This window comes from Pimephales promelas, chromosome 14, assembly GCF_988280905.1.
Source record: "Pimephales promelas chromosome 14, fPimPro1.hap1.1, whole genome shotgun sequence".
In the NCBI taxonomy this organism is placed as follows: domain Eukaryota; kingdom Metazoa; phylum Chordata; class Actinopteri; order Cypriniformes; family Leuciscidae; genus Pimephales; species Pimephales promelas.
In genome coordinates this window covers 381,731-395,651 of record NC_142782.1, presented here as the reverse complement: position 1 = coordinate 395,651, position 13,921 = coordinate 381,731, and the positions used below count along the sequence as shown (strand labels likewise).

The 13,921-nt window shown below is 40.0% G+C and overlaps 1 protein-coding gene and 1 long non-coding RNA gene across 3 annotated transcripts; one reads left to right on the top strand and one right to left on the bottom strand.

The window, feature by feature from the left end:
* Positions 1–1,528: 1,528 nt before the first annotated feature.
* Positions 1,529–11,473, bottom strand: il17rb (interleukin 17 receptor B). 2 transcript variants are annotated; one of them, XM_039674583.2, is made up of 11 exons: positions 11,211–11,473; positions 11,118–11,136; positions 10,773–10,898; positions 9,088–9,221; positions 8,443–8,569; positions 6,751–6,905; positions 6,421–6,489; positions 6,191–6,254; positions 6,031–6,108; positions 4,195–4,449; positions 1,529–2,348 (listed from the first exon to the last, which is right to left on the bottom strand). In XM_039674583.2, exons 1-11 carry the CDS (start codon positions 11,292–11,294, stop codon positions 1,987–1,989), a joined length of 1,473 nt encoding a protein of 490 aa, XP_039530517.2. In that variant the 5' UTR covers positions 11,295–11,473; the 3' UTR covers positions 1,529–1,986. The 2 variants fall into 2 exon arrangements, with proteins under 2 accessions (XP_039530517.2, XP_039530518.2); XM_039674584.2 differs by lacking the exon at positions 4,195–4,449.
* On the top strand, positions 6,791–8,449 carry LOC120481129 (uncharacterized). The gene is made up of 3 exons (XR_005623256.2): positions 6,791–6,914; positions 7,241–7,341; positions 7,421–8,449. It is a non-coding gene; the product is annotated as an uncharacterized LOC120481129 (long non-coding RNA).
* Positions 11,474–13,921: the final 2,448 nt, after the last annotated feature.

The following is a 13,921-nucleotide window of genomic DNA, read 5'->3' as shown; positions in this document are numbered from 1 at the left end:
TCACTGTGGCCGTTGTGTACATCAGGGTGCTCTACGCTCCCGCTACATGTCACAACTCACCCGCCATCTTCTTCTTTGAACTCAGAAACATCTGTTTGCTCACACGGCTCCCTCGGCGCGGACACACTGGCACACAGCTGGCCCTGCGGCGTTCGCTCTTATGTGTTTCCCCAGTCAGACACTGTGAAGTCGAGGAGGACGAGGAGCACCGTATTGCCCCAACCGGACCCTAGTGCTCCTCGTGACAGACAATCCCAATTACACCAGCATCGACTCAACGTCTCCCGTTCCCTCCTTCAGGGAAACGAGGGTTACATCTCTAATAGAGCCAGACCGATATATCGGCCGATATTAGGCATTTTCCATAATATCGGTATCGGCAGTTATAATGGCCGATAAATTAATATTTAAAAAATAAAATAAAAACGGACGAAACACACTACAATCATCTCTCCTTGGCCTGTTATATTGAAAATGTATGTTTTACAATTTGCAGTATGATGTTATCCATTGCTAAATTATGGCTCATCATAAACCAAAGCTAGCTAATGCCGCTATCATCAGTGGAAGACCGCTAACGTTAACATTAATGAGCTTGGAAACCACAATGAACTTTTTCTGCCTAAATAAAGTAATGATTACTGTATTAATAACTCGCATATCTCTAGTTACAGTCCCTGCATTGTAAAATGTAAGTTAGACTTGCGAGGAGTGAACATTTAGACACAGAGAAAAAGTATCAAACGTATCTTGTGCAGAAAAGTTAGCTTTTCTTTTACACGTGTGTGAAATCCAACAATATTTAATAAAAAAATAAAAATATCGGCCGATATATCGGAATATCGGATTTTAAAACCCAAAAATATTTGTATCGGCCTTCAAAATCCTTTATCGGTCGGGCTCTAATCTGTAACCGAGATGTTTTTTGTGTGTTTTTTTGGAAGGAACACATCACAATATTCCTCATTGAAATAATTAATATGCAGAATAAAGGGGCGGGCTTGTTTTTATTTAGTTAGAAGTGTGTTGAAACTGGTAGATACTGACAGACTGGGAAGAGAGGAGCTGCAACAATGGGGAATATGGGGAGAATAATCAACATTCAAGCAGGAGAACCTGTTCTAGGAGAGACCAATAACAACCTTGAGCACCGTCGAGCACCATTGGGCTCCTCTCTTCCAGCATGAGCGTTTATATTTATTACCCCGAGTAGCGATGATCCGCTCTGCCGTCCCGTCACTGTGTTTGGTGAAGTGGTCCGAGTCTAAACTAATGCAAACAGGAGCACCGGACACTGCAAACCTGCCAGTACACCAATAATCTGATGCTCATCTGCAGAAGGATTTTTTGTGTCTGACTATTCCGGGTTTTTGTTTTCATTTCATCGTAATTAGAGCTATAACTGTGTTTTTCTTAAGTGAATTATTAGTTTAATTTACCAGCCGCATGAGACAAATCCAGTCAATTCTGAACTATAGATCTTGGTTTTAATTTGCAAGACATAAAAGACAATAAAAGACAACAGAAAGGCTTTTATTTCAGTTTATTACATCTTTTTTAACATGTAAGATCAGTTTTAAGCATAAGAATAACATTTTACATATTAGACATCAAAAGGAAACAACATGAAATAATATGACAAAAGGCAGAGCAATTTACTACTAAAGCTCAAGCAGCAGAAGTTATTTATATATATATATATATATATATATATATATAGGGGTGGTGATGGCGCAGTGGATAAGACACATGCCTTTGGTGTGAGAGACCCGGGGTCAAATCCACTGTGAGACACCAATGTGTCCCTGAGCAAGACACTTGACCCCTAGTTGACCCAGAGGCGTGCGACCTCTGACATATACAGCAATTGTAAGTCGCTAAATGAATAAATGTAAATGATAAATATAAATAAATTCTCAAAAGATTCTCTCCTAAACATTAGCATTTATAAATCCTTCATGTTAACAAAATGAACAGAGGCAGGTCTCAGGGCAGGAGATGAGTGGTTTGGTGCCGGCTGAGGTCTTCGCCGCAGGTTAGGAGGTCCGTGTGGATCTCCATCTTCTCCAGGGCTTTCCTGACGGAGAAGCAGGAGCACATCTCTCCTCTCCACAGCTGCTGATGGAGCTTCTCTGAGTCTCGGGGCAGGAGGAATCTCCTGAATCCTCTCAGCTCGGGTCGCTCGCTCTGGTCCTCGGCCCGCAGGTGGACCACCCAGAACTTGTCCCGGCCGAGCGGGTCATGGGCAGCGCTGGACAGCAGGTTAAGGGTCAGGGCGAAGAGACTGCTGGCCGAAGCCGAAACCGTGTCATCGCTCCCGCCGGGAACTTGGTTTGATTTAAGGTCGTCTGCAAAGAGAAGCATTCAAAGAAGACGAGTGTGCTTTCAACATGAGTTCATCAATAATTCCCTAATATCGAGACAAACATAATATTATGTCTCCATAATATTGACAGGACCGTTATATTCACCTGCTTCACATTGAGAATCATTGGTTACCCTTCATTTTAAGGTGTCTGATAGAGTCTCAGGACATGTATTTACTAGGGTTGCCCTCGACTCAAGCTTTTTCTTGTCGTTAGTAGTCGATCCTTTGAGACATTAGTTGACTAATCGCACGTTTACATTAATAAGCCATATATAAAAACGCTCAAAATCAAACATAAATGCAGACTCGTCATCTCTGCGGTGCTGGATGTGCATATGCATGTTTCATACGGATTACATTAACTGAGAATATTTATTTTCCATAGGAATCTGTTTATACAAATCTTGCTATAGACATATTTCTCGTGTCTGTGAGGCAAGTATACGCTGAGTTTCGGTTCATTTATGTGACGCGCTCAAGTTCAAGACCGATTTGACAGAAAGCACAATTTTTTTTACAAAAGTACAAAACTGTTTGTTGTTATTGTGAGTTTACAGACCTTTACAGTTTGCGTTAATCTTAGCTGTAAGCAAAAACGGCAGTATTTGAAGTTAAATGCGAGTGATGTCACCGACGCCTGTTTGTTATACAGTAAACACACATTAGCGTTAGAGCGAGTGGACTTGTAAAATGCTGCTACTGCACTTTATATATTTTAAGTAATAAGCCAGATTTGAGGTCGGTTAATGACGAGTTTAGTCATAAGCCTGTGTGATTCGCTACTTTTTCAAGGTTTTTTTTCTGCGACTAAACGACTGTTACAATTTAGCTTGACTACGCCTATTCCATTAGGGGACAGCCCTAGTACTTATGCTGCGTTCACGTGCTAAGGAAAGTAGGATATTTTCCACTTGTGAACTGGTATTTACCAGTGTGTTGCGTTCAAGTACTTTTGTTGTCGTAATGTGGTAAAAAGATGGAGATCCAGACCTGTTATTTAGCTAAAACTATTTTAGATTGCTTAATTATTCTGCTACAGCAAGAAAATGATTGATCAAAATGAAATACGGATGAAAAATAGCCTCTGGCTAAATCCGGTACAATACATGAAATGGTAATTTTATGTTAAAAATTGTGCATGGTCCCTGCATAAATAAATAAATAAAGAAAGAAAGAAAGAAAACTCAAAAGGTAAATAATATGCTAATATATTTTCTAGATCATGAATAGTATATATTTTTTACCATTCACGACTCTTGCGGTGCTCTCCGCCATTTTGAAAAGTTCAAAGGTTATCTCATCTCGGCAACTCGTCCATCAAAATATTCTACGAGTTGCCCAGTGGAAAATACCACATGAGGGGGTGTTCATGTGCATTTTCCACGTCGGCTTTTGGTATTTACCATAATTACCACAGCACATGAACGCAGCATTACTATTCCCAGATAGCAAACTGACATTGAATCAACGTGGAAATATGACATCGAAACAACGTTGATCTGACATTATTTTGCTCATCGAATTAACGTTGAACCAACGTCAGACGCGTCATTCTTTCAAAACTAACGGAAAATCAACTTGAAATCAACGCGTTGTTTCAACGTTATGAAAGCAAACCAATTTTCGATTTCATTTAGCTTTGAAGAATGCCGCGTCTGACGTTGGTTCAACGTTAATTCGATGAGCAAATCAACGTTGTTTCAATGTCATGAGAAACGTCGTTTCCACATTGATTCAATGTCAGTTTGCTGTCTGGGTTGGGATATTGGCATGTACTTTAGCGTGATGTGAGCCACATGGGCAGGTGCTGAGAGAGAGTTTGGTACCGGTCTGAGGCGGTGTGATGAGGAGGACTCTGTCCGCGAGCTCGACCTGTGTGTTGATCCAGCGGAGCGGGCCTTGTTCCGCTAGGCTAGCTCGGTCCCACACGTCGATGACCACGGTTACGCCAGCGCGCCTCTGCAGGGATTGAGCCAGGAGCATCACAGCGCGCTGAAACACACCGTCCACGGCGGGATACACCAGCAACACTCGTGCGGACACGCCACGCTTCGAGGCACGGCGCCGCCGCAGCACCTGACCTGGAGGAGCACGAGTACACTGAGACACGGCCATCTCCGGTTCAAACATCGCTGACCCTGACTAACTGGAGCTCGGGTCAGGAGCAGAGAGACCGGCTAAACTAGCTGTGTCGCGGCACTGAGGTCAGATAAATCCCATCATATAGAGACTGTGTCTGTTCCCAGAATCAGGACATGCTAAAAAACTCCCAAACCCATTTAACAGGAAGAATTTAATCGATAAAATACAGATGAATAAACAATAAAGCTTGTGTTGGTGAATATTCGGTCCCTTTCTTCAAAAGACCTTGTGTCATTTATAATAATGTCATCCGTATTATGGGGAGGTCTAGTTTAAATTATAATTCTTTTGTTAAGTGTTGGATAGTTAACCAAAAATGAAATTAGCTCATGATTTACTCCCCCGTCACCCTGAAGTCATCCTAAGTGTAGTTGACATTCTTCTTTCAGACGAATACGACAAAAGAGCAACTCCTACGTCAGACATCAAGTGTTACTCTTCTAGCGCAAGTCGATGTGTACGGCCGTCTGCTGGAAGCTAGTTATTTTAGACGATAAAGTTTCAAATATAGGTATTTATCTTACACAAACGCATTGCTTCACTTCACAAGGCCTTTATTAACCCCTGGAGAACTTTAATCATGAATGGATGCGCTTTGATGGACCTCCAAACACATACAGCCATTCACTCCCATTATCAAGCTTGGGACAGCGAGGACATTTTTAATATAACTCTGATTATATTCGTCTGAAAGAAGAATGTCATATACACCTGTGATTGTACACCTACACTTCAGGGTGAGTAAATCATGGTCTAATTTTCATTTTCGAGTGAACTGTCCCTTTAATGTAACATCATCTAGTGGGTTTTACTGGATCTTAGTGCTGTGTTTGATAACATCTACCACAAAGTTATTTTGAATAGACTTGAAAATGATGTTGGCATTAGTGGAATTACATTAGCAAATCACACATGTCTGACCCTTATGAGTTTAGCAGTAAATGAAGAGATGTCTTATCGAAGTTCAGTATGGCGTACCACAAGGCTCAGTACTAGGACCATTGCTGTTCACATGTTACACACACACACACTACCCTGTTTAAAATGTTTTTCTTTTGTCTCATAATCTTGAATCAAATTGACTTCCCCTCTTCTCTTCTCTGGTTCACTTGCGTGAGGCAGGGGCCGGCCTACGTTTGCTCTCGTTCCAGAAGCGTTTCACTCGGATAAATGTCACAATAGGGAAGAAAAGACGATTACAACTTCTGTTTCAGCCCAACTTAAGTTGCAACAGATTTCTAGCTCCCAACGTGCTTTTTGTCAGACTGAATGAGAATAAATGTTGAAATTAAGTGTTGTTTTATGTTTCTCCAGCTTTGAGTTTAACTTCCTTTTTTTTTTTTGCTAAGGTTTACAGTTGTTTATCCATACAATGGAAGTCAAAGGGAACCAAATCTTTTTGGCAACCAATGGCCTTCAAAATACCTTTGTGTTCCGCAAAAGAAAAGGCACGCAAAAAAGTCCTGGATATCCCCATACCTGTGTATAAAGGTGCGCGAGCATGTTTATTGTTCACTTACACGTGATGCAGCCGCAGAAGAGAAGCACGAAAAGAAGCGCCAGAACGCACCCGACACCAATGGCCAACCCAGACTGATCTGGAACAGAAAAGTCCAAGAGTAACCACACAAAACTTCTAAACAGATAATGCAACGAGATGATGAATTATAGCATACTCACTCGTACAGATCACTTTATGCTGAACTTCTTTTACATCCTTGCAGTGTTCAGAGTGAGATGTTAACTTAAAAAAAAATAACAAAAAAGGCAAGTTAATTCGGGTTCCCTTTAGAAGTGGAACTCAGTCGGATGTCTGATTCAAAGCAAGTTATCACATTTTTTAGTCATGCATGTTTTGGATTATTTTGTGCGTCTTCTACTGTATATATTAGATGTGATTTTATAGTCACCAATATTGTAAGGTCTTCACAGGGACCCGTGTATTCCACTTCCACTTGACATTTCTCTACTTCGCATCCCTGCAGAGCCAACGAACAAACATGAAAAATGACAGAACAATGTTTTACTTCACCTGCAGATTTTTTTTTACTTGTTTACACTTAAAATGAGTGAAAATAATCTGAATGTCTAAATATAAACATTTATTCTCTGAAATCAATTGTATGGCTTTTTATTTCAAATATTTTTTTGATATTTTATTTGCTTATTTTCCTGTGGGTGGGTTGGAGTGTTCTTTACATTCATTTTAGCACAAAATAAAATGTTAAAAAGAAACATACCCCTTTTATCTCAACAGTCTTTAGGGTTTCTTTTGTGTTCTTCAGTTGGATGGTGTGTCGGTCCGCCACAGAGCTCACACTGAAGCTCACCGTTATCTTATCATCATGAAGGACTGAAGAAATGTGAGCGTTCCATTGGATCTTAGCTGAGAAGTCTATCAAAGGTCAGTGAAAATGTATTAAAAGACTTGAAGTGTCTGACGTGTACATGAACGATTCCTCAAATCAAGTGTCTTGCAGATTTTCAAATGCTGGATAAAACAAGTGGAAAATCCCACCGATGTACATTAAAGAGACGAGGCATTTCTTGATATCAGAGCTGTGTTTGAAACCGCAGAGAAGATAATCTAGTCAAGAGCACTTATTCAGTCTTGCGGTTCATCAAGCTATATTTATAGTGTTTGTTAGTCACACATATTGATTTGTTCTGTTAAGTGGTTGGTTTTGTTCCATTAAAGATGACTTATACTCTTTATACCCTCCATGGAAGACTCTGCAGCTCGGACCAGAGTTCCCACAGAGGACCTGGCAATGGTCGAGGCCCCCTTCAAACCTCTGGAGTCGGCTGAGGCCAAGAACCTTTCCCTCAAGGTGGCTTTTTTATTAGCCTTTCCTTTATTTATTAGCCTAAAGGGTTCTGCAGCCTTTTCATCCTCATCTCACGCTCTAGAGTTTGATGTCCAGATTCAGAGGTGTTCTCGATGGCGGACGTCAGACCAGTTGCTGGTGTGTTTCGGGTCGCCCAGTTCCCGCATCCGAACAGACCATCATCACCTGGATCTCAATGGCCTATCAGGTGCAGCTTCACATTTGGCCACCAGGGCTCATTCAACCTGTGGCATGGCGTCATAAACTGAACACAATAGGGCCCAATACTGAGCCTTGAGGAACTCTAAAACTGTATAACAATAACACCGAAACATAAACCTTTGCTTCCTCTTTGATAAATATGAAATCATACTGTAACACACGTATGTCTCATACATTTAATGGCATCAATATAAAGATTAAAAACTTTGATTGGAGCACCCTGTTTCAAACACCTTCTTTCAGAAAACGCTCTTATTCTAAAAACCTATTTTAATTATCATTGATTTGGTTACACTCAATTTCACAAAGAGTCTGGTGTGAGTGTATCGTAAATATTTTTTATTGACTTAGAAATCAAGTGACAATGTTGAAAAATATATGATATGGCTTTAAATTGAATTAGTAGCATATCTGGTTTCAGGCAGAATTAACATAATGCAGTTCCTGACTGTGACTGAAAATGGCTCATATAGGGGGAAGTATCCTACGTTGAAGTAATTATAAACTCAACATATAATGATTTAATCCCAGAGTGAGCAATTCCAGTCGGTCCTTTCTCATGTAATGGACTTTATGACATTAATATAGGGATTTAGGATGATTTCAAACACAGCTCATAATATCACCAGAGACAGCAACATAGTGTCGGGCCAGATCCGGCCCTCATCCGGTGCACACTCCACACGGCCTGGACTTGGGCCGACACTATCTATGTTGCTGTCCTCATCTCATATTTCAGCTGAAGTAGATCTTAAAATGAAATGTGGAACACAATGAACAGTGACTCGTAGTTTAAAATTTTAATGTAAAATTATAATTAGATGGAGTGGAAGTACTCAAACATCACACCACATAGAACAGAGAAGAGCAAATGAGACTGACCTGCTTTGAAAGTCTTTATAAATGTGTCGCCTGTTCCAGGGTTTGGTTCGGGAAGGTTATAGGCCAAGAGGTCATACTTCTTTGAAGGACAAACGGATCCATTTGGCACAGAGAAACTGAACCACAGCTGTCGATCAAGAAGAGAGTGAGATTAGGACACACAATCTCTCACTGTCTCTCTGATGGTGTAGTATTGGCTTCATGGGTGTTTACTGTAATAAAGCCCTAAACTAAAACTGAAATTATGCTCTCGTCTTCAGTCTGTTTTTCCAGACAAACAAATGATGTTTTTTCTGACCCCAATGGCAGATATATTTTCTTGTTTTAAGTGTAAACTCAACATTTCAGCGTTTCGTTTTCAGTAAAATATCAAAAGTAAAGATATTTTCCGAAAACCGGTCTGGTGGGACCACCATTTGCCTCACGCAGGTGTACAGATCCTGGCAACATAGGGCCGTGTGTTATCATGCTGCAACATGAGGCGATGGTCGTGGCTGAATGGCACAACAATGGGCCTCAGGATCTCCTCACGGTTTCTCTGCGCATTCAAAATGCCATCAATAAAATGCACCTGTGTATATATATGAGGTCTTTCTGTGTGTGTGTGTGTGTGTGTGTGTGTGTGTGTAATGGTCATATTTTCACCTGTTGTAGGCCAGCGAGGCTGATCTGATCAGAGGAGAACTCAGGCTTGTATCCACATTTATAAATTGTATATCTTCTATAATCATCTGGCTCTGTCCATCTGATCAGTGTGCCAGTGAGACTGCGAATGGTGCCTGAGAACACAAGCGTCAAACTGTATAAACTCAGCCGACTGTACAACTCAGCCTATCTTTAGTAAACAAGTTATTCACTATTAAGATAATGTAATATCTGTAAAATACTTAAGTATTATAATACTTATTGATCTTCAAAAAATATTTGTGTGAGTGTGTATGAGGCATCAGCCTTAGCATCAGCAATCAGTAGCACATCATTGCAGTACATGAGATCCAGGGGGCGGAGTTCAGATCCAGATCCAAAGGGTGGAGATGGGTAGGATTAGGGGTGGGGTTAGGGATCAGGGGGTGGAGATGAGTAGGATTAGGGGTGGGGTTAGGGATCAGGGGGTGGAGATGAGTAGGATTAGGGGTGGGGTTAGGGATCAGGGGGTGGAGATGAGTAGGATTAGGGGTGGGGTTAGGGATCAGGGGGTGGAGATGAGTAGGATTAGGGGTGGGGTTAGGGATCAGGGGGTGGAGATGAGTAGGATTAGGGTGGGGTTAGGGATCAGGGGGTGGAGATGGGTAGGATTAGGGGTGGGGTTAGGGATCAGGGGGTGGAGATGAGTAGGATTAGGGTGGGGTTAGGGATCAGGGGGTGGAGATGAGTAGGATTAGGGGTGGGGTTAGGGATCAGGGGGTGGAGATGAGTAGGATTAGGGTGGGGTTAGGGATCAGGGGGTGGAGATGGGTAGGATTAGGGTGGGGTTAGGGATCAGGGGGTGGAGATGGGTAGGATTAGGGGTGGGGTTAGGGATCAGGGGGTGGAGATGGGTAGGATTAGGGGTGGGGTTAGGGATCAGGGGGTGGAGATGGGTAGGATCAGGTATATGTAAGGTGGGAGGAGTTCGATCTTGATTTTTATTTTATTTATTTATTTAAAAGGGAGGGTTTCAGCAATGTAAATATGGCAGAATTAGCCCCAGGGCTACTTTCCATCTGCAGTTCCCCCGTCAGGTCATCACAAACAACACATAACAAAGCTCACATTAGAATTTAAATAAGATGCTACACAGTTTAAAGAACACCTTAGAAATCAGTAACATATTACAAAAGACACCACTGTTTTCCAGCTCCTCGCCTGGATTTCGTGTTCTGCGGTGAACACCATCTCAAATTATCAGCATCATCAACATAATAAAAGTGCTGTAATCAGCTGTAATTCTGTCAACTGTGGCGTTTATGTTTTCTGTGACTGTAAGACGAGTTTCTCATTATCTAACGTCTTCTCTGACTCACACACACATACATACAAACTTTTAAACACACAATATACAATATGCAACAATCACATCTGGTTTTAAATGTTAATTAAAATTGGTAATCTACTACATCAAATAAATCTTAATTTCCAGGTTTTGTTTAACGAACCACAGTGTGGTTAGTCTATTATAGATGGGTTTTGTTTTTGAAAAATGGTTCATATTTCTAACAATTATCATTTCTTGTGAATTCTAACAAAAAAAAAAACCACACATATCCATCAACAAGAAAAGAGATTTACGACTGATTACAACAACCAGATGTAATGATGATAGTAATAGTGTAATATGTGCTGTGACTTACTGTCCACATTAATGGCCCATCTAATAGTAAAGGAGGATTGAGATTCACTCAGTTCTGCAGTCAGATTATGTAGAGGTGAAGGGTTCGATTCACGATATATATATTCTTCATAATAATCATCAGACTCTGAAAAAAATTATTCAAGGTCATCATCAGACAAAAGATAGGAAAGAAAGAAAGAAAGAAAGAAAGAAAGAAAGAAAGAAAGAAAGAAAAGAAAGAAAGAAAGAAAGAAAGAAAGAAAGAAAAGAAAGAAAGACAGAAAGAAGAAAAGAAAGAAAGAAAGAAAGAAAAGAAAGAAAGACAGAAAGAATAAAGAAAGAAAGTTTGTTCTTTAACACTTACGTTTTTGACATGTTGCAACCTGAAATCAATGATTTAGTAAATTACTGATCAGAAGATTTTAAATGATTTCTGTAATAAGATTATGTCACTTACGATGCTGTGAGAAGCGCTGTCAGAAGTTTTCCACTGGATTAATAAAAGAAAGGCAGCGATTTCCCTCATGAGGTTCAGATCCATCTCAACAGACTTAAACAATGATTATCCAAAATTCGAATTGTTAAAAAGCCTTAATTCAACTATATAAATTCACATGGAAAGCTTAAAAAAATGCTTATTAAGCTTATTATAATGCTTCAAACCCACATGTTTCTGCAGCGAATGCCCTCCTCAGTGTGAAAACAAAGCTTCTGTTGAACTGCTTTATCTCTTCTCTGAAACACCCACACACACACACACACACACACAGATGGATCTCAGTTCCTGTGTGTCTGTCATCGGTCGCTCCTCGTCAGCAGTTTCCACAGGTACCTGCACTATTATCTCACAATTCTGAGGAAAAAAATGTCAGAATTGGGAGTTTAAATCTTTTTAGATTTGGATATGGAGATATAAACGTGTTTCTGACCTCAGATTATAACAAAAGCACAAATGAACTGTGAGAGAGCCTTTTATTGAGGTTTCAATGGGGGCTTCTGTTGTAAACAAATGTGAGTAGTTTGTGTAAAAGTTTGAGGACTCTATAGCTTAAAAATTCATGGAGTTACAGATGCTGAAGCAATAAGTGATGAGTGATCACTTTTTAGGGGGTTTCCACTGAGTGCAGTACCTAGCATCTGATACTTATTTCAGTATATGACCCGGACACCGATCAAGCTCAGCCGTCTTGAAGGACATCTCAATTCTGGACCGAGGAGTTATACATACATGACTCGTTGGGGCCTATTACGTTAAAATTATCAATCAATAAAAGTAACCAGCTGCATAGACCTAAAATGTGTGGCTGTACAGTATTGAATGCTGATGTAAAATCCATAAAAAGCATTCTGACGTGAGCGTTTGCTTTATCTAAATGATGTTGGGCCTTATGCATTAATGTCAGAGAGGCATCAGTGGTGACCGATTGAAGCAAACTGTAATGGATCAACAGGTGCTGCCAGTTCCTTACTCCGGAAATACTCCACACACTCGCACTGAACAGTCTTCAGGTGCTCATTTTAAAATGTCCATTTTTTAGTTTTTTTTCCCACTGTAAATTATACACATCCAAAAACTGTAAATTTAACGGTATTGTAAAATGACATTAAATGTAATTAGCTCTATTACAGTTATTACCCTAACCTGGTCTTTCACCGCTAAAATCACAATGCTTTTTAGTAAACATTATTCATTCATACTCATTCATATTAAAAATGAAATCTTGCTGAACATGTGGTGTATAAGAAAAATAAAAATATAGGTATGATTACTTTGATTATTCTTGTATGTTTTTCTATGATTAAGCCTTTTAAACATATTAGTCTTGAATTGATCCATTTATGCTTTTTGTCTGTTTATCATACTCATATTCATGTGTTCTGTTCACATTTAGTGTACTTGACCTCTGACATATGTCCGTCGGTCCGTGGGCTAGACATGATATGCTATCTGTGTTTTCCATTTTCTGCTCAGTGGCGTTTAGTTTCACAGAGATGGTTATCTTACCAGGTATGGTTATCTTACAGCGGTATATTTGCACACTGTCCAGATATGATGCAAATGCGTTTGGCCATTTCTGCATGTTAGGGCTGGTGCAAAACAGTGAAAAGGCGCAGGCGGTGGAATGGGGCAAACGAAGGTCCTTCAATGGTCAAACTCATTTTAACCCCTGTAGTGCCGTGTATTTAGAACGTCGTGTCGCGCAGATGCAAGACATGAGACTTGTAGGCTACATTAAAAATAAAGCAGCGATGGAATGGAAAAAACGGATTATTTATTTATTTATTTATTTATTTATTTATTTATGAAAAGATTATTTATTTTTGCTTATTATTATTTTATTTCGGTTATTTTTTCACTAACTGTTGTTGGTAGTTTCATTTAGTTTAAGTTTTCCATTTATGTAGCGAGTGGGGTGTGTTCCATGAGAATTGCGCAGCTGCTTCCTTGGGCTCTTGGCTGAGTGTACGAGTTGACGTGAGTTCATGTTTAAATGTATTGTGAGATCAAACCTCGTTGGCATATGTGATTTTGTGACGTGCCTTATCAATTTTGAGTTTGTTGTATTTTGTTTTTGAGTTATTTGAACACTTTGATTTTGGATTTTGTTGTCCCTGACTCTGTTGCCCAGAGGCCTAATGTCCTTTGAATACTGTTTCATGTTGTGAGTCCATTGAGCCAAAGAAAAGGGGAAATAAATAAATGTTCTATTTTATAATACTCCAGTCTCTCTCTCTCTCTCTCTCTCTCTCTCTCTCTCTCTCTCTCTTGTATTTCCCTTTATTGGGATAGCCTGCTGGTAAACATTTGAAATTCTAACGGTCGCTTAGCCATGATTATTTGGTTACAATAGACCCCCCCTGAGGTTACATTTATGTTGAAATGTCCAATTTATTTCAGTTTATAAAGCTTTAGTCTTAGTTTCAGTATTGGTTTACCTTGGTACGGCAGGGGAGAACCGAGGCAAAGTCGAGTCGTGACATCATTTCAACCATACCTGGTTTAACCAATCAGATCAGCGATGGGCTCTTTTATTTATTTAGACTTATTCCGCCATTGTATGCACCTTATGTTTATTTGATTTTTGTGATGTCAAATGCTGTTGAACACAAGTCCTGATCCTGCTGTAATTGGCCTATAATTTATTGCACTTTTAGCTCTCGAGTAAT

Bases quoted from the DNA above. Each gene is read 5' to 3' on its own strand.
- il17rb (XM_039674583.2), bottom strand. From the start codon at position 11,294: ATGGATCTGAACCTCATGAGGGAAATCGCTGCCTTTCTTTTATTAATC. The intron at 8,570-9,087 runs GTGAAAATATGA...CTTGATCGACAG, and splicing joins GCCTCGCTGGCCTACAACAG to CTGTGGTTCAGTTTCTCTGT. The intron at 6,490-6,750 runs GTATGTTTCTTT...TTGGCTCTGCAG, and splicing joins AGACTGTTGAGATAAAAGGG to GGATGCGAAGTAGAGAAATG.